The sequence below is a fragment of the Pan troglodytes genome, chromosome 21 (assembly GCF_028858775.2).
Source record: "Pan troglodytes isolate AG18354 chromosome 21, NHGRI_mPanTro3-v2.0_pri, whole genome shotgun sequence".
Lineage (NCBI taxonomy): Eukaryota > Metazoa > Chordata > Mammalia > Primates > Hominidae > Pan > Pan troglodytes.
Window position 1 is genome coordinate 52,261,980 of NC_072419.2, and position 20,551 is coordinate 52,282,530.

Consider the following 20,551-nt stretch of genomic DNA (forward strand, 5'->3'; position numbering starts at 1 on the left):
GGAGTTCAGTGTTTATTCTGGAGGCAATAAGGAGCTGGGTGCTGGGTGCTAGAGGGGCTGAGCTATTGCAAAAACAGGAGAGAGAGGTGGCAAGGCTGAAGCTCAGGCAGAGGCAGTGGGAATGCAGAGGATGGTGGTGTCCTGGGCTGAACTGTGTTCCCCTCAAAAAATTCAGTGTTGAAACCTTAACCCCTAGCACTTCAGAAGGTGACTGTATCTGGAGATAGGGTATTTAAAGAGGTAATTAAGTTAAAATGAGGTCATGGGAATGGGCCTTAATCCAATATGACTGGCGTCCTTAAGAAGAGGAAATTAGGACACAGACACGCACAGAGGGGAGACCATGCGAAGACAAGGAAAGTAGACGGCCATCTACAGACCCAGGAAGGGGGGCTCAGAAGAAACCAGCCCTGCCAGCACCTTGATCTAGGACTTCTGCCTCCAGAACTATGAGAAAATACATTTCTGTTGTTTAAGCCACCCATCTGTGGGACTTTGTTATGGCAGCCCATGCAAGCAAATAAATACAGAGGGGCTGGATTAAAGAGGACTGTCCAGGTTGTCAGTTACTTGAATGTCATTGTGGGGGGCTATCGGATGCCATACAGGTGATTTGGAAATTGGGAAGGCCTGGGAATGAATAGGAAGCTGGAGGAGGGGCCCAGAGGGAGGAGCAGGGCTGGGGAGGACTGGATTCGGACCAGGTTACATTGGAGGTGCCACTGGGACCTCGGCAGGTGCTACCCAGGGGGCTTTAGGAAATGAGGCCAGTGGTGCTTTCCATTAAAGCCAGGCACTCAGGGAGTGAGGAGAAGGAAGAGAATGGTCCTGTATTAGTGGGGGCCCTGGGTTTTAAATAAGCAAAACTGGCTCAGGCTAACTTAAGCAAAAAGGAATGTACTAAACAGATTTCTGGAGGCTCACAGCAGCGATGTGAAGGCTCAAGGCCAAGCTTGGAAGGTGAGCTGGTGTCGAGGGAGACTGGCCCACAGTGGGCATGATCAGGAACGCGTAGCAAGGTCAGCCTGGACTGACCCTGGAGGACCCTCAGGACTGCTGGGCTCTGCTCATACATCAATCCAGCAGTCTCCTAAGATTCAGAGATCTGGGGGGAGCATCCTATGGCCCAAACCCAGTCACACGTCTGCATCCCTGATGCCCGGGGGAGGTTTCCAGTGGGAGGATACCTCTCCATCCCTGGAAGATTAAAGATGGCTGCACGCTCTGTGATACTCCTTTCATATCACAGGAGATAGAGAATTGGGCTCTATCTTCCTCTCCTGGCCTGTGACTGCTTTGGCCAATAGAATACAGTGGATGTGACACTATGCCAGCTTCAGGCCCAGACTTTAAGGGAAGTGGCTCTGCCTTGGTCTCTGGGAGCCCTGAGTCACTCACTCCGTAAGAAGACTGACTGGAGAGACCACATGGAGATTACATGGGGAAGGGAGAAGGGCACACTACAGCCCAGCCTTCCAGCTAGCTCTGCCAAGACCCCAGTGTTTTATATACATATTTTTCTTTTTTACTTTAGAGATGGTGGTCTTGCTATGTTGCCCAGGCTGGTCTCAAACTCCTGGGCTCAAACAATCCTCCCACCTCGCCCTCCCAAAGTGCTGGGATCACAGGCATGAGTCACCGCACCGGCTGACCCCCATGTTTTAAATTGTACCTGGGATTTTGTTTTTATTCAGGTATGGCGAGGCCAACAGATCAGGAGATGATTGTCATTGAAAGACAGTTGGTTAACCACAGTTCTCAAGAGGAGGGGGCATGCCATGTCACACAGGGCCACATGGGGAAGTACCAGCATCAGTCAGGAGGCAGAAGGAGGAAGGGGGAAGTGTGGGCCAGAGTCTTCATTGTGATTTTGGTGGGAAGGAATAGGCAAGGCAGGGTAGATGAGCTGGATGGGTTTAGGACTGGCTAGCTTGAACAATTCCCTTGGGTTCTGGGCTATAGGGGTGGTCCCTAGTTGTCTAGTACCTAAGCAGGATGATCTAGAATGGGGGATAGCATCCCGAACTGCAGGAGCTGATAAAAGGAGGTAGGAGGTGGATGGGGGTTATGGAATCAAGATTGGTTGGTTTGCACATTAAGAGGTGCTCCCAGGCAAGATTGCCATCTCTAGGAATTAGCTATCCCTAGGAGGGGCAGTCCCTTTTCGTGTCCATAAGGCCCCTGGATGTCAAAGCATCATAAAATACAGAAAAGAAAAAACATGATTAATAGGCCAGGCGTGGTGGCTCACACCTGCAATCCCAGCACTTTTGGAGGCTGAGGCAGGAGTATCACTTGAGCCCAGGAGTTTGACACAAACCTGAGCAACATAGTGAGACTCCATCCCTGCCAAAAACAAACAAAAAATTTGCTGGGTGTGGTGGCGCATGCCTGTAGTAGCAGCTACTCAGGAGGCTGGGGCGGGAGGATCACTTAAGCCCAGGAGTTAGGGGCTGCCATGAGCTATGTTCGTGCCACTGCACTCCAGTCTGGGAGAAAAAGTGAGACTCTGACTCAAAAAATAAAAAATAAAAACATGATGAATCCATCCAGGAATGGGAGTAAAACACCTTGGACTTTCCAGTCCACACTGAGCCACCAGCTGACTCCCTCAGCTGAGGCCTCAGGCATCATAGAGCAGAAGGAGCAGCCCTGCTGTGTTCTGTCCAAATTTCTGACCCACAGAATAGTGAGATACAGTCACAATAAATTGTTTCAGAGCCTTTAAATTTCGAGGCCGTTTGTCATGCAGGTGTAGATTTCTGGAGCCCCTCCACCCTCCAAGACTCACTCATTAGCAGATTCCTTCCCAATCTCAGAAGGGACTTGGGAAAGATAATTCCATGATTGGTTAAAGACATGACTCCCATGACCATATAATCAGCTTAATTTTAACTCCCATTACAAAGATGAAGAAACTGAGGTTCAGGGAGGGAAAGTCATTTACCCAAGGTCACACAGTGCAAATCCAAATCCAGGTATGCCAGATTCCAGCATCCAGCCCCTTCCACTGTACCAGCTGTCACCTAGTTGGCCTCTTTATGGAGCCCATGGTTGGAGCTGAGAGAGCCTTATGGATGGTCTCCAAACCAGGCCCCCCATGAATCTCACCCGCGCCCTCCCCACGTGCTCCCCGTGTTTTCCCATTGGAGAAATCCCGCATCGCCTCTCATCAGGAGCTGGGCTGGAACTGCTACTTCCAGACCCTGGGAAGCTTCGAGTGCTTCCCTTCCGCTGGCCTTCCTTGCATCCATGCAGAGACTGTGCCATCTTCCCTGCATCCCAGCACCCCCGGCTTCAGGTGTATCAAAGTCCCAGCGCTGCGTGAAGTTCAGGTTTGAACACATCTCAGCAGGCTTTGTGAATACATTAGTTTTTGTTTTCCCCTAACATGCCACAGGGGTGGGAGGAATGGGAGGGGGCACTGGAATTTAATATGCAAATGTATGCAGATCGCATCTAAATGAGGGTGTCCCAGGATTAATGGGAAGAACAGGCAATCAGAGCAGGCCCAGCCCAGCCTGCAGCCCTGGGGCTCTGCAGCAGCACAGTCAGAAATGACTCTCCCGGGAGGGTGTCTTGGGCTCTTTTACAGAGCGTGTTCTTTGAAGCAATGTCTCCGCAGCACAGGGGAAGGAAGAGCTGCAGAAATTGGTTCTGGATACTTCCTGGCAAAGTGTTCTCAATTGCTTCAACTATGTTGGGGGTGGGTGGGAGAGAGGGGGTAGAATCTCTGAACCTCTCAGTGAACACAGCCAGCAGCGGCTGTCCCTATCAGTGATTTCTAAACCGAAGGAGCTTGCTAACATCTACTTCCAGATCACACTGATTACTAAACCAGAATCTCTTGAGAACCTTTGTTTTTTAAAATTCCCCGGCCTTAGGAAATACTGACACTAACCAGGCGTTCTTAATCTGGAGACTCTTACAGGTTCCGGGGCCCGGTATAGCAATGTTATTAACCCTTCCTGCATATTAGAATCACCGAGGCTTAAAAAATTTCCCAACGCTCAGGCTGTACCCTAGACCAATTAAGTCAGAATCTACAGGAGGGGAGGTGAAAGTCAGGCATCAGTATTCAAGAGAAAATCCTGAGTGATTCCAATGTGCAATCAAATTTGAGAAGCATTGCTGAACAGGATTCCCACGAGACACTTGTTATACCTGTGCTTGCTTTGGGGCTATCGTTAGCTGCAGGCCCACCACCCAGTGCCAGCTTCAGGAGACCCTCCTTCTAGGAAGGGGACTGGAGGATTGGTGTGCAGCCAGTATGCACTGGTATAGCAGCATTGGTTGTAAAAATACTGAAATATGGCTGGGTGCGGTGGCTCATGCCTGTAATCCCAGTACTTTGGGAAGCCGAGGCAGATGGATCCCTTGAGCTCAAGATTTTGAGACCAGCCTGGGCAACATGGTAAACCCATCTCTACAAAAATTGCAAAAACTAGCCAGGCGTGGTGGAGCGTGCCTGTGGTCCCAACTACTTGGGAGGCAGAGGTGGGAGGATCGCCTGAGCCTGGGAGGCACAGGTTGCAGTGAGCCGTGATTGTGCCACTGCACTCCAGCTTGGGCAACAGAGCAAGACCCTGTCTCAAAAATAAAATACTGACATATTTCCCCATCCACTTGTAACTGGGGCTGCTTTGAACTTTCTAAGTTCAAAGCATCACCCTCCCCATCTCCCCAGACCCTGGACATAATCATTCTCATTAGTTAGGGCTCCTGAGGACCTGGTTGTTAAATACTTGAACATCACCCCCCGCTATAATGTTGTAGTGAGAAGCACCCACTTTATATAGTCAGAAAGGCCTAGATTCCCACTTGATTTTGGTATGAGTTGTGTGGCTTTTGGACAAGTAGCTTCATCTCTCTGAACGTCAGTTTCCTCATCTGGAAATGGGGTCAAATGCCCTCCCTATCAGCGTAGGGATGAAGCTGCACTACAGCAGAGGTGGCAAACTGAGCATGCATCAGAATCACTTGGCTGGGCTGGGCACAGTAGCTCATGCTTGTAATTCCAGCACTTTGGGAGGCCAAGGCCAGTGGATCACCTGAGGTCAGGAGTTCGAGACCAGCCTGGCCAACATAGTGAGACCCTGTCTCTACTGAAATTACAGAAATTAGCCAGACATGGCCACAAGCACCTGTAGTCCCAGTTGCTCAAAAGGCTGAAGCAGGAGAATTGCTTGAACCTGGGAGGTGGAGGTTGCAGTGAGCTGAGATCATGCCACTGCCCTCCAGCCCGGGTGACAGAACAAGACTCTATCTCCAAAAAAAAAAAAAAAAAAAAAAAAAAAAAGGGCCAGGTGTGGTGTCTCACGCCTGTAATCCCAACACTTTGGGAGGCTGAGGTGGGCAGATCACGAGGTCAGGAGTTCAAGACCAGCCTGGCCAATATGGTGAAACCCCGTCTCTACTAAAAAATACAAAAATTAGCCGGGCATGGTGGCGGGCCCCTGTAGTCCCAGCTACTCAAGAGGCTGAGGCAGAAGAATCGCTTGAACCCGGGAGGTGGAGGTTGCAGTGAGTCGAGATCGTGCCACTGCACTCCAGCCTGGGAGACAGAGTGAGACTCTGTGTCAAAAACAAACAAACAAACAAACAAAAACTTTGGCTTGTTAGGTCAAAGATTTCTGGGCCCCACCCTGGAGTTGCTGATTCAATCGTTCTGGGGCGGGGAGGATTTGTGTTTCTAAGTTCTCAGGTGCTGCAGGGGCTTCTGGTCCTGGGACTACAGTTTGAGAACCATTGAACTGGAAGATGTATGAGAAAGTGGGCTGGGCCGAGAGTAGAGGCTCAACCCAGGCTTGGAAAAGAGTCAAAATATGTGCCGGTTTCCCTGTGCGCCACATGGACTTCTCCCTCCTGAGCCATTCCCCAGGGCTCTCTCCATCCATTTGTCCAGCAGGGACTGAGCCCCCGCTGAATGCTTAACCTTGGATTTCTCAAAGATTAAGTCCTCTTCCCACCTCTTCCCCATTGTGAGCAGGACCAGATTTACACCTTTAGTGGCTGTGATTACTGAAAATACGGTGCCCCTCCCATCTGTCGTCCGAAGTAAAACAACACTAAACCCTGAAATGACTTCATAAAAAGAACAATAGAGAACTGATTTTTTTCCCCAGGCTGGCTACTTTGAGGATTTTTTCCAAATATCAAAAACAATATTTTATTTTATTTATTTATTTTGAGACACAGTCTCCGGAGTCTCGCTCTGTCGCCCAGGTTGGAGTGCAGTAGCGCGATCTCAGCTCACCGCAACCTCTGCCTCCTGGGTTCAAGTGATTCTCCTGCCTCAGTCTCCTGAGTAGCTGGGATTACAGGCATGCACCACCATGCCCAGCTTGTTTTTGTGTTTTTAGTAGAGACGGGGTTTCACCATGTTGGCCAGGCTGGTCTTCAACTCCCGATCATAGGTGATCCAACTGCCTCTGCCTCCTAAAGTGCTGGGATTACAGGTGTGAGCCACCGCACCCGGTCAAAATCAATATTTTAAATGTGTATTTGGGGACTGCGCCTGCTTTGCTGGGACCCCAAGCATATTCTTACCTGCCAGTGGGCAACCCAATGTCAAAGGAACCGGCTCCCAGGACCCGGACCTGGGAACAGGTCCCAGGTCTTTCACCTCCATTTTCACATCTCTCCCTGCACAGCACCATCCCTTCTTGTAGACAAGAACTTCTCACCTTAAATAAAACTCCACTTGAGGCTGGGCACAGTGGCTTACGCATGTAATCTCAGCACTTTGGGAGGCCGAGGCGGGTGGACTGTTTGAGGCCAGGAGTTTAAGACCAGCCTGGGCAACGTGGTGAAACCCTGTCTCTACAAAAAAACAAAAATTAGCTGAGCTTGATGGAGCACACCTGTAGTCCCAGATACTCAGAAGGCTGAGGTTGAAGGATGGCTTGAACCCGGAGGCGGAGGCTGCAGTGAGCCTAGATCACATCATTGCACTCCAGCCTGGGTGACAGAGTGAGACCCTGACTCAAAAAAAAAAACCCCAAAAAACAAAAAAACCTCCACTTGACTGTTCTCTGCCCTACCAGCTACCTCACTCTTATTTTCCTTTTTTATCTCCAACTTTTCTTTCCTACAGATTTCAGCCAAATAACTCACATCTGTTCCCTCTGTTGGTTCCTAAACATAACTCCTCCAGCCTGGCTTCTGGGCAATCACCCCTCCCTGCCCCTAGACTGCTGCCCCCATGGACTTCCTTTTTGCGAGAGCCAGTGACCCGATCTTAGCACGGGATTGGGAGTCAGAAGGCCTAGGCAGCTGGTCACTCACCAGCTGTGTGACCGTGAGCAACTTAAAGCACTTCTCTGAGCCATGGGTATGAATGTTAATTTGCAAAGTTGAGATGAGAGCATTAGAGTAATAGAATCATAATAGCTAAACTGTGTGTGTGTGTGTGTGTGTACCTGCTAAGAGCCAGGCACTGTGCTGAGAATTTGCCATGTATAATCACATTTAATCCCCACTACAACACCTCCAAATGAGGTCTGCTTCTTTACCCACTTTACAAATGAGAAAATGGAGGCACAGAGAGGTAAAGTGATTTGCCTAAAGTCCCACAGCCCATAAATGATAGGTAGTAGAATATGAACCCAGGAGGTCTGATTCCAAAATTTATGCCCTATGGCTTCCTTACTAACGGTGCTCAGTACAGATAAGTGGGAGGTGTGACTTGGTGTTAATAGGGACTCTAAGAGTCAGTGTGGGAATTGCCATTCCCCTGAAGCTAGGGATGGCAGGCGTGTTTGTGGGTTGGGGGTGGGATACTTGAGTGATGCTCTCCCCTGAGGCAATGTCTTGCAGGATACACACCTTTCTACTTCATCTCAGATTTCAGTGTCTCCTCCACATCCTGCCAGAGCCTCTCTGGCCTGGCTGCCCCTCCCCTCTCTGGCAGGTTTGGGAGAAAGAGGCTTGGAGTTCCCCCATCCTAGATAGTGGGACAGATTCCTCATCTCGTGAGGCTGACCCTGGTCTGGGGGCCTGTTATTAATAATGGCCTGCAGGGCTGTGTCATCCAGCTAGTGATTCAGGGCTCCAGGGTCAGCACCCTCCCCATCCTGATGGAGCTACCTCAGTGAGGGGCTTAGAGTCTAAGCTATGACTCTAGTGAGGGTATATCCTGTTCTCTGCCTGCACTCCCAGGGTCTTGGCTAAACTCTGTTGTGGTATTAAAAAGAGAGGCTGGGGGAAGTGGGGAAGGGGATGTGGTAACCAGAACCACTTCCTGCCACTGCAGTGTTGAAAGCCAAGCTCTGTCCAAGTTCCCCTTGATGGGGGTTGGGGAGCCAGGAGGTAAAGGAGGAAGTTGATGGGAGTTGGGGGGGATGTTAAAAAAAGGAGGATTCTTATTTGGATTGACTCCAGGAATCAAGATCTGGGTTTCCTGGCTGCTCTCTCCCTGCTCCCATTTGGTAAAAAACAGCGGCTGTCCTGAAGGTGGTCCTAATTAGCATAGCAGTGAACACTTATTATCATGTGCCAGGCACTTTATATTTGCTAACACTTTGAGCCTTACAACCACCCCATGAAGGAAGCACTATTATTACTCCAATTTTACAGATGGGGAAACTGAGGCACTGAAATGTTGTGTCAGTTGCCCCTGTCACACAGCAAGTCAGTGGCAGAGCTGAGATTTGAACTTAGGCAGCCTGGCTCCAGAGTGCAGGCTCTTGCTCTGTGACCACTCTGAGCCTCAGTTTCCTCATTGCATGATGAGGGTAATTGGAATACATAAATACACTTTCCTTTCGTGATGCCTGACTCTCTGGTAATTAATTATTCATTCAATTTCTCCCCATGCTGAACTCTCAGATCCATGAACAATGAGACAAAGGCTATCTTGGTCACTACTTGTATTCCCAATTCTTAGCATAATGATTGGCCTAGAAAAACTCAACTAGAATGTGTTGAGTAAATATGGTCTTTAAAAGGTTTGAAGATCATCAACAATGGTTTGAGTATCTGATAAAAGTTTTAGACCCTTTACATAGAAAAATCAACATATACCAGTAGCTGGGGGTGAGTCTGCCCCTCCCACTCACCCAGGGTACATTTGGCAATGTTTGGTAACATTTCTGGTTGTCACAACTGGCAGGGGGAGGTGCTACTGGCATCCAGTGGGTAGAGGTCAGGGATGCTGCTAAACATCCTACAATGCACACGACAGCCCCAAGTGTCAATGGTTCTAAGTTTGAGCTATGTGACATACATACATAGATATGTATTGTATGTCATATTTGGTACCATTGATGGCAAGTCGGGGGTAGTTAATGGATTTTCCTAAAAGCCCGTGTCTGCCACCCAGATGAAGATCCTCCAGATTGGAAGATCTGTTCCTCTAAACTCATATTACTCTATGACCTCACATTCCCGAGTCTAGAATCTAGTTCCTCCTGGGTCCCCGGTCCTAGCCTCTGATTCCCTAAATGCCTGGGCCTCCTCTCTTACCTTCAGTGGGTAGCAGGGGACCAGAGGAGAAGCATCCAGGTTTTATGTGCTGCCCCTGTCACCGCATCCACCTACCCACTTCTATACCTGGGTCATCACAGTTCCCTGTAAATGGTAATAAAGATGAAAAGCTTCAGAACCAGGCAGTTCTGGGCTTGAACACTAGTTCTGTGGATTAACTCGCTCTGTGATCACAGGCAAATTCCTTAACTCTCTGAGCCTTAGTTTCCCCCTCTGAAAACAGGAGGGATACTCATTAAACTTACCTTACAGGTGGTGAGGATGAAACGAGAGGCTTATAGAGAACTTATTACAGTGCTTGACACAGTAAATCTCAAAAAATGCATTATTATTATTATGGTTCAGAGGTAAAGTGACTTGCCCAAGGTCACATAGCTGGGAAATGGCAGAGCCGGGATGGAAATCCAGGACTTCGTGACTGCAAAGCAGATGTTCATTGGTTAGTGAACTTTAGAACTTCAACTTTTCTGTAAAGGAAGTTAATTATCTCCATCTCACAGTCTCATTTATTAGATAAGCATATAAAATGCCTGGCACATAGTAGGCCCTTTAAATACAGCTTATTGGGCCGGGCGCCATGGCTCATGCCCTTAATCCTAGCACTTTGGGAGGCCAGGTGGGCAGATCACTTGAGTCAGAAGTTCGAAACCAGCCTGGTCAACGTAGTGAAACCCCATCTCTACTAAAAATACAAAAAATTTAGCCAGGCGTGGTGGCGCACGCCTATAATACCAGCTACTCGGGAGGCTGAGGCAGGAGAATTGCTTGAACCCGGGAGGCAGATGTTGCAGTGAGCCGAGATCACACCACTGCACTCCAGCCTGGGTGACAGAGTGATACTACACCCCCCAAAAATAAAATAAAATAAATAAATACAACTTTTTGAGTTGTTAGCAGGTTTTTCCCAAATAGGGCTTTGAAGAAGGTGAATATAGACCCTGCCCGACACCGGCTGGCTAGGAAGAAAGGAGTGAGGGAGGCTGCTGGTGTGGGAGGCTTGGGAGGGAGGCTTGGCATAAGTGTGATAATTGGGGCTGGAGATTTGGCTGCATGGAGCAGGGCTGGAGAACTGAAAGGGCTCCTATAGATTATTTTCCCCCATATCCTGCCCCAATTTGCAGTTGAAGAATCCTAAGCTGACAAAGGGGAAGGCATTTACTCCAGGTTACACTGCAGCTTAGAGCCCAATAACCTGGTCTGCTGATTCCAAGTTAGAATCATGGTCTTTTGGCAGGGTCTCGCTCTGTTGCCCGGGCTAGAGTGCAGTGACATAATCATGGCTCACTGTATCCTTGACCTTCTTTCTGGGCTCAAGCAATCCTCCCACCTTGGCCTCCCAAAGTGCTAAGATTACAGGAATGAGCCACCATACCTGGCCCTGAATCTTGGGTCTTGGCCTTAGTAATTAAAACCAATCACCACCATCCGTTGCGGACTTACAACCTACAGTGTTCTAAACATTTTATATGTTTGATCTCATTTAATCCTCACATCAATTTAGGGACAAAGAGCCCCCCACCCCCCGTTTTTTTTTTTTTACAGCTGAGGAAACACTTCAAAGTGGTAAGACATTTGCCCGAGGTCCTGAAGGAAGAGAGTAAAGCCATGTCTGCTGTTTTCTAGAGGCTGCTACTGTCCCCTTTACTGCCCTGAAGATTCAGCCTGCGGAAGACAGGGGGTTGCCCCAGTGGAATTCCCCAGCCCTGCCTAGCAGAGCCCATTCCTTCCGCCCCCAGATGAAGCAGGGAGAGGAAGCTGAGTCAAAGAAGGCTGTCAGGGAGGGAAAAAGAGGACAGAGCCTGGAGTGTGGGGAGGGGTTTGGGGAGGAGATCTGACCTGGGAGGGGGTGTTGCAAAAGGCCAAGGATGGGCCAGGGGGATCATTAGATTCAGAAAGAAGTCTCAGGGAGTCTTCCATCACTTTCCCTTGGCTGACCACTGGAGGCTTTCAGACCAAGGGATGGGGGATCCCTCCAGCTTCATCCCCCTCCCTCCCTTTCATACAGTTCCCACAAGCTCTGCAGTTTGCAAAACCCTACCCCTCCCCTGAGGGCCTGCGGTTTCCTGCGGGTCTGGGGTCTTGCCTGACTTGGCAGTGGAGACTGCGGGCAGTGGAGAGAGGAGGAGGTGGTGTAAGCCCTTTCTCATGCTGGTGCTGCCACACACACACACACACACACACACACACACACCCTGACCCCTGAGTCAGCACTTGCCTGTCAAGGAGGGGTGGGGTCACAGGAGCGCCTCCTTAAAGCCCCCACAACAGCAGCTGCAGTCAGACACCTCTGCCCTCACCATGAGCCTCTGGCAGCCCCTGGTCCTGGTGCTCCTGGTGCTGGGCTGCTGCTTTGCTGCCCCCAGACAGCGCCAGTCCACCCTTGTGCTCTTCCCTGGAGACCTGAGAACCAATCTCACCGACAGGCAGCTGGCAGAGGTGGGCAAACACCTAGTCTAGAGTTGGGGAGGCCTGTCCGGGAGGGTGTTGAGTGTCCCAGAGAGGACGCAGGGCCTCAGAGGAGATGCTTTAGGGGTGTGTTGGTGGTGATGGGCATATCTGAAGAACAGAGGTGTCCAGGGTTAGGCAGTGGGGGGTCTTGTGGAGGCTTTGAGCAGTGATGGCCAGAAATGGGCAATGGGGCTTTCCTAGGTGGGAAATGGGAAATGGTTTGGGGTGGGGGAGGCATTGGAGGGTTCTGGGGTAAGCATAGGCTGGGAGTGAACAGGGGCAAACCTTATGCAGCTGTGGGGTAGAAATGGGCTAGAGGCATCCAGGGGTGAGAAGGAGCTGAGGATGTCTAAGGAGGGGAGATCCCTGGGTGGTCAGAAAGCACTGGTGTCTGGAAAGCATTTAATGCTTTATTAAATGCTAGTCCCTGCTGGGCATGACGGCTCACACTTGTAATCCCAGCACTTTGGGAGGCTGAGGTGGTAGGATCGCTCAAGCTCAGGAGTTTGAGCCCAGCCTAGGCAACATAGTAAGATCCTGTCTCTACAAAAAAATTAAAGAAATAGCCAGGCACAGTGATGTGCACCTGTAGTTCCAGCTATGCAGAAGGCTGAGATGGGAGGATCGCTTGAGTCCAGGAGGTCCAGGCTGCAGTAGGCTGATACCGTCTCTCCGAAAAAGAAAAAGAAAAAAGACTCCCTCCATGAGTGTCTGGAGGGAGTCCTTTGGCCCCAGCTGGGCAGAGAAAGGGGTCAGAGATCTGGCATGTGTGTGTCCCTTCATCCACAGGAATACCTGTACCGCTATGGTTACACTCGGGTGGCAGAGATGCGTGGAGAGTCGAAATCTCTGGGGCCTGCGCTGCTGCTTCTCCAGAAGCAACTGTCCCTGCCCGAGACCGGTGAGCTGGACAGCGCCACGCTGAAGGCCATGCGAACCCCACGGTGCGGGGTCCCAGACCTGGGCAAATTCCAAACCTTTGAGGGCGACCTCAAGTGGCACCACCACAACATCACCTATTGGTGAGCCGGGGCCGTGGGGGCAGCGGGGTGGGGCGGGGAGGGCGGGTCTGGCTCTTGGGCCAGCGGTGAACATGTCCTGTCTTGGACGCGTCCCTGGGTTTCACTATTTAATGTGTGGCCCTTGGGGAGTGTCCCCACCTCTGAGCCTCTGTTTTTCCTTCAGGGAAATGGCTCTTGCAATCCAAGTCCTCCTGCCAGGGCCATTGTGAGGGTCTAAGTAGACAAAAAAAACAGTCTGGAAGCAATTTATAGATGAGAGCGTGGACGGTAGAGAGCATTGTGTATGTTGAAGTCTCTGCGATATGGGGTGTCCCTGCTGCCCCGCTCCAGCCTTTCACTTCTGACCTCCTTCCTCTGGCTCTTACGCTACAGGATCCAAAACTACTCGGAAGACTTGCCGCGGGCGGTGATTGACGACGCCTTTGCCCGCGCCTTCGCACTGTGGAGCGCGGTGACGCCGCTCACCTTCACTCGCGTGTACAGCCGGGACGCAGACATCGTCATCCAGTTTGGTGTCGCGGGTGAGAACGTGAGGAGGGAAAATCCAAGAGACCTGGGCGGGGTCAGGGAAGGGAGGACCACGGAGACCGTGGAGGCAGCAGTGGCCCCGGCTTCCTCTTGCCTGCCCGCGCTGCCCTGGCTTATACGGCCCCTCCTGCCAGACAGTGCACAGGGCCAGGGCGCCAGGCTGGGAGAGCTTCGCGCAGGCGGGATTTCAGCCCGCACTTATTTCGGAGCCCTTGCCTTGGGCAGCGCACAATCTGCGCAGCAGTACTCGGCTAACCCTCTTCCTCTCGACCTGTTTCTTCAGAGCACGGAGACGGGTATCCCTTCGACGGGAAGGACGGGCTCCTGGCACACGCCTTTCCTCCTGGCCCCGGCATTCAGGGAGACGCCCATTTCGACGATGACGAGTTGTGGTCCCTGGGCAAGGGCGTCGGTGAGATTCTGAGTCCTCCTGGCCCCTGATTCCCTTCATTCTCTCCCACTCATCACCCGCCGCCCTAACTCCGGTCCCCCCTCCTCCTGCAGTGGTTCCAACTCGGTTTGGAAACGCAGATGGCGCGGCCTGCCACTTCCCCTTCATCTTCGAGGGCCGCTCCTACTCTGCCTGCACCACCGACGGTCGCTCCGACGGCTTGCCCTGGTGCAGTACCACGGCCAACTACGACACCGACGACCGGTTTGGCTTCTGCCCCAGCGAGAGTGAGCGTGGGGGCTCGCCGAGGGCTGGGGGCGCCCACCACCCTTGACGGTCCTGGGTTCTAATTCCAGCTCTGCCACTAGTGCTGTGTGGCCTGCAATTCACCCTCCCGCACTCTGGGCCCAATTTTCTCATCTGAGAAATGATGAGAGATGGGATGAACTGCAGACCATCCATGGGTCAAAGAACAGGACACACTTGGGGGTTATAATGTGCTGTCTCCGCCTTCTCCCCCTTTCACACATCCTCCTCGCCCCAGGACTTTACACCCAGGATGGCAATGCTGATGGGAAACCCTGCCAGTTTCCATTCATCTTCCAAGGCCAATCCTACTCCGCCTGCACCACGGACGGTCGCTCCGACGGCTACCGCTGGTGCGCCACCACCGCCAACTACGACCGGGACAAGCTCTTCGGCTTCTGCCCGACCCGAGGTACCTCCGCCCTGTCTACCAGGTTCAGCCCCGCCCTCTCATCATGTATTGGCCCCCAAAACGCGGCTCTTCCCTCCCATCAGTTTGTCTTTCCACTCTCATTGGTCCTCAGGACGACCGTGACTCCGCCCACCTACGCCACATTTCCACCCCTATCCCTGACTTCCAATGGCCCCGCCCCAGCCACTAAGGTTCGGCCTTTTCTGCCCAGCTGGCCGCCTCTTCCTTGGTCTGGTGTCCCAGGCACCGCCCACGGGTCTAGCCTCTTCTCAGGAGTGCTCTACAGCGCCCCCTAGGCCACCAAGATTGTTTAGCTCCCTGTCGGGTCGGCCCCTGACTCCTTATTGGACTCATCCACCTGGCTCATCCAAGGCCTTGGGTCTCTCCAGCTGACTCGACGGTGATGGGGGGCAACTCGGCGGGGGAGCTGTGCGTCTTCCCCTTCACTTTCCTGGGTAAGGAGTACTCGACCTGTACCAGCGAGGGCCGCGGAGATGGGCGCCTCTGGTGCGCTACCACCTCGAACTTTGACAGCGACAAGAAGTGGGGCTTCTGCCCGGACCAAGGTAGGCGTGGTCCCGAGGCTCCGGGGCTGGGGTTCCCGGCAGTGGTGGTGGTGGGGTGGCCAGGGCTGGGGGCTCGGCCCGGCGCTCACGTCTCAGGCTCCCTCTCCCTCCAGGATACAGTTTGTTCCTCGTGGCGGCGCATGAGTTCGGCCACGCGCTGGGCTTAGATCATTCCTCAGTGCCGGAGGCGCTCATGTACCCTATGTACCGCTTCACTGAGGGGCCCCCCTTGCATAAGGACGACGTGAATGGCATCCGGCACCTCTATGGTGAGGCAGGGGCAGGGATGGGAGGAGGAGGGGAAAGGGCGTGGCTGTGCCACAGTACCAAAGAATTGGGGGTTGGGGGTCGGGGGAGGAACGGGGCGTGCAGGAGAGGTGGGACCTCAACGTCTATCTGGAAGCAGAGCCTGGGCCCAGTCGCTGCCATGTCAGTGCTTAGAGGTGGTGATAAAGAGACTCTAGAGAGAGATAGGTGTGACTTCAAAAGCCAGTCTACGCTGGGCATGGTGGCTCACGCCTCTAATCCCAGGGCTTTGGGAGACCCAAGGCGGGAGGATTGCTTAAGCCCAGGAGTTCCAGACCAGCCTCGGCAACATAGCCAGACTCCCATCTCTACAAAAAATAAATGAGCAAGGCGTGAAGGCACATGTCTGTAGTCCTAGCTACTCTGGAGGCTGAGGCGGGAGGATCCCTTGAGCCCAGGAGTTCGAGGCTGTAGTGAGCTATGATTGCACCACTGCATTCCATCCTGGGCCATAGAGGATGTCGCTTAAAACGAAAAAGAAGAAGAAGAAAGTCCTGTGGTTTGGGAAGGGAGGCTGAGTGAGGAGGGGCCTGTGTGCCAGAGGAGGCTTCACTGAGAGGCTTAGGGGAGCAGATGTTCTAGGGGTACAGAGGTATGCAGGAATAGGAAGAGTCTCACCCCGTGTCTCTTTTTAGGTCCTCGCCCTGAACCTGAGCCACGGCCTCCAACCACCACCACACCGCAGCCCACGGCTCCCCCGACGGTCTGCCCCACCGGACCCCCCACTGTCCGCCCCTCAGAGCGCCCCACAGCTGGCCCCACAGGTCCCCCCTCAGCTGGCCCCACAGGTCCCCCCACTGCTGGCCCTTCTACGGCCACTACTGTGCCTTTGAGTCCGGTGGACGATGCCTGCAACGTGAACATCTTCGACGCCATCGCGGAGATTGGGAACCAGCTGTATTTGTTCAAGGATGGGTGAGGAGGCGGGGTTGTGTGGATGCGGGAGGGGGCTTTGCGGAGGGGCTGCCCATCCCTTCCCGCCCACTGGCCCTGTGTCCAAGGCTTGGAGCCCGTCCTTTCCCTCCTCTTTCTCAGGAAGTACTGGCGATTCTCTGAGGGCAGGGGGAGCCGGCCGCAGGGCCCCTTCCTTATCGCCGACAAGTGGCCCGCGCTGCCCCGCAAGCTGGACTCGGTCTTTGAGGAGCCGCTCTCCAAGAAGCTTTTCTTCTTCTCTGGTTAGTTACCTACTTTCCCTCCCCCGCCCGGTCAATCCCCATCAGTCAAGGAGGCTCAAGAGACCATCGATAACCCACGAAACGTCTTGTGCGTTTTAGAAAAATACGCCCCCTGGCGGACGCAGTTTAGCAAACGTAGGGGCGGCTGAGTTTCTGCCCCCTCCTCTCCACGCCCTCGCGTCGCTCTACCCAGCGCCTCTGCCCCTGGGTTGCAGGGACTGCGGGCACGCGGGCTAGGAAAGGCCTCGCCGGAATCTCCCTCCTCGCGTTCTAGGAGTACGTGCTCCTTCCGCGCCCCCAAACCGACGTGACCCTCCTCCCCTGCAGGGCGCCAGGTGTGGGTGTACACAGGCGCGTCGGTGCTGGGCCCGAGGCGTTTGGACAAGCTGGGCCTGGGCGCCGACGTGGCCCAGGTGACCGGGGCCCTCCGGAGTGGCAGGGGGAAGATGCTGCTGTTCAGCGGGCGGCGCCTCTGGAGGTGAGCGCCGCCGCGGCCGCCGGCAGGGGGAGCCCGGGCGCCGTCGGTCCGCCCGCTAGCCGGCTCAGCACCTGTCTCCTCCGCGCCTGCCCGCAGGTTCGACGTGAAGGCGCAGATGGTGGATCCCCGGAGCGCCAGCGAGGTGGACCGGATGTTCCCCGGGGTGCCTTTGGACACGCACGACGTCTTCCAGTACCGAGGTGAGGGCTGAGGAGGGTCCCTTCGTGAGACACCACACTAAGCTCCTCTTAGTGAGTGGTCAAATTCTGAGCGAGGAAGAAAAAGCCCTTGGAAATGGAAACAAATGCCCCAGCACAGACAAGATCCCAGCAGAGGCAGAGGCCTTCTCCAGGTCATTTAGGAAGTCAGGGATGCAACCAAGACCAGGACCCAGATTTCCTGCCTCCCCGGCTGGAAGCTCTTTCTCCTTCAGTACAGGACGGCAGGTGGTTTGTATGGAAGCTCAGTTATTAGACAACAGTCATCAAGTGCCGATAATGTGCCAGGCACTGTGCTACAGGGAGAGATAAGACAATTCACAGCTCTGTGACTTTGGGCAAGTCACTGCTTCTCTACTCTTCGAGCCTCAGTTTCCCCATCTGTAATATGGGGACTATAGCTGGAATTACACTTGACTTCCCTTTCTTACCACTCACATCCAAACAGTTGACAAGGTGAACAAGATTTTCTGCCACCAAAATCTTTTTCGAGTCTGTCATTTTTTTTGCCATCTTCTTTATAAACACCCCAGCCCAAACCATACTGGCTGTCCAGGACCTTTAACAAATTCCATGAGATTAGGGAGGGGGTAGGAGTGGAGGGCAATGGTCTTGGGAGTGACCCCAGATGAATTCCAAGGTCAAAGAAATTAAGAGGATCTGACACTCCACCCCCGTGTTCTCATCTCTTCCCACTCCTCCTGTTATTTACTCTGCTCCACCCACACTGGCTGCTCTTTGAACAGATCAAGGTCATTCCTAGCTTACAGCCTTTGTGCCAGTTGTTCCCTCTGTCTGGAAAGCTTCCCCTCCAGATTGTCACTGGGCCATCCCACTGTCTTCCTTCAGGTTTCAGTGCTAAGGCCATTGCTTCAATGAGGCCTTCTCTGATGCTTATTATCTATTTACTTGTTTTTATTTTCTCCATAGCTTTCTATATATTTTTTTCTTTTTTCTTTTTTTTTTTTTTTTTTTTGAGATGGAGTCTTGCTCTGTCGCCCAGGCTGGAGGAGTGCAGTGGCACGATCTCAGCTCACTGCAACCTCCGCCTCTCGGGTTCAAGCGATTCTCCTGCCTCAGCCTCCCAAGTAGCTGGGATTACAGGTGCCTGCCACCACGCTTGGCTAATTTTTTGTATTTTTTAGTAGAGACGGGGTTTCACCATCTTGGCCAGGCTGGTCTTGAACTCCTGACCTCGTGATCCACCTGCCTCAGCCTCCCAAAGTGCTGGGATTACAGGCATGAGCCACCGCACCCAGCCGCTTTCTATATTTTCAAAACCAATCTCATTTATTTATGTGTTTGCTTAATTGTCTCTTGCCTCACTAGAGTGTAAGCACCAAGATAATTGAGATCATGCCTGCATTTTTTCTGCTTATCCCCAGTATCTTGAACAAAGCACATAGTAGGTGCTCAATAAATGATGAATGAACAGATTTGTTCAATGAATGAGCATTGAATGAATTGTTCTGAGCATTAAGATAGTTGGTCTATTCATTTGTTAGTTCATTCACAAAATGTGTATGGTGTACCTACTGTGTGCTAGGCTCTGTGGCAGTGCTTTGGGCACTGAGGTCTGTGCCTTCCAGCATCTCACAGAACCTCACAGCATCTCACAGGTGGGGGGGATGGAGGTGATATGTGAAAACCTTAGAAAGTTCTAGAAATGGCAGAAGAGATGGTTGTCAAGATCTTGTTCCTATTTCTGTATATGTGGGAGAATTAGAATCACTCCTCTTATGCCTGCCTGTCTCCTGCAGAGAAAGCCTATTTCTGCCAGGACCGCTTCTACTGGCGCGTGAGTTCCCGGAATGAGTTGAACCAGGTGGACCAAGTGGGCTACGTGACCTATGACATCCTGCAGTGCCCTGAGGACTAGGGCTCCCGTCCTGCTTTGGCAGTGCCATGTAAATCCCCACTGGGACCAACCCTGGGGAAGGAGCCAGTTTGCCGGATACAAACTGGTATTCTGTTCTGGAGGAAAGGGAGGAGTGGAGGTGGGCTGGGCCCTCTCTTCTCACCTTCGTTTTTTGTTGGAGTGTTTCTAATAAACTTGGATTCTCTAACCTTTAGAAGCAGACTTTATTTATATATGTATGCACGTATGTATGCATGTATGTATTTAACTGATAGAGTGCAAAAAAAAAAAAAAAAAAAAAAAGGAAAAACAAATAACTGATAGAGTGCTTTCTACGTGCCAGAAAGTGTTCTAGGCCAGGCACAGTAGCTCACTCCTAGCACTTTGGGAGGCCGAGGCAGGTGGATCACGAGGTCAGGAGATTGAGACTACCCTGGCTAACACGGTGAAACCCTGTCTCTACTAAAAAAAAATAGAAAAAATTAGCCGGGCGTGGTGGCGGGCGCCTGTAGTCCCAGCTACTTGGGAGGCTAAGGCAGGAGAATGGCTTGAACCTGGGAGGTGGAGCTTGCAGTGAGCCGAGATCACGCCACTGCACTCCAGCCTGGGTGACTGAGCAAGACTCCGTCTCAAAAAAAAAAAAAAAAATAGTGTTCTAGGCACTTTGTAAATGTTAACATATTCAATCATTCCTGTTAGGAAAGTATGATGTGATTATTTCTATTTTACAGTCAAGGAAATGATCAACCTGTTTATTCATTCATTAAACATTTATTGAGCCCCTACATGGAGCCAGGCCCTGTACTGGGCAATGGGGATAGAGAAATGAGTTAGACTTTAGAATGCATAAGATTCCCCTTGGAACTTGCTTAAAATGCAACTCCAGGCTCCACCTCCAGAGAGTCTGACCTATTTACAAGGGTGATTCTATGGCTGGTGGCGGTGGGATCACACTTGGGGAGTGTGCAGTGCATGATCTTTTATTCTACAATAATGGTGTGTGTGTGTGCACATGTGTGTGTGTCTGTGTTGTGGTTGAGGTCCAGGAACGTTTCTCAGTCAAGATGACATCTGAACCGGAACTGAATCAGAAAGGATGAACGAGCTTCTTCCTGTGCAAGGGACAATCTTCTTACAGGGTAATTTACCAAGAACCACTAAACCTAAAAATGTAACTATTTTCTGACCCTCACATGTGTGCACAAGACAACACATAGAAGGATGTTGATTGCAGCATTGTTTGTTAGTGAAAAACTGGCAATAACCTAGCTGCCCAGGAGTAAGTCAGTGGATAAATAAAATATGGATCATATACCTGACGTTAGTAGCTACCCACGGTATAGCACTATGTGCCAGG

General features: G+C 51.9%; 1 protein-coding gene across 1 annotated transcript; it reads left to right on the forward strand.

Moving 5' to 3' along the window:
- Positions 1–11,700: 11,700 nt before the first annotated feature.
- On the forward strand, positions 11,701–19,402 carry MMP9 (matrix metallopeptidase 9). Its single transcript, XM_003316973.5, has 13 exons — positions 11,701–11,922; positions 12,724–12,956; positions 13,329–13,477; positions 13,768–13,896; positions 13,989–14,162; positions 14,420–14,593; positions 14,983–15,159; positions 15,273–15,428; positions 16,101–16,380; positions 16,501–16,640; positions 16,968–17,118; positions 17,215–17,318; positions 19,097–19,402. Exons 1-13 carry the CDS (start codon positions 11,785–11,787, stop codon positions 19,213–19,215), a joined length of 2,124 nt encoding a protein of 707 aa, XP_003317021.2. The 5' UTR covers positions 11,701–11,784; the 3' UTR covers positions 19,216–19,402.
- Positions 19,403–20,551: the final 1,149 nt, after the last annotated feature.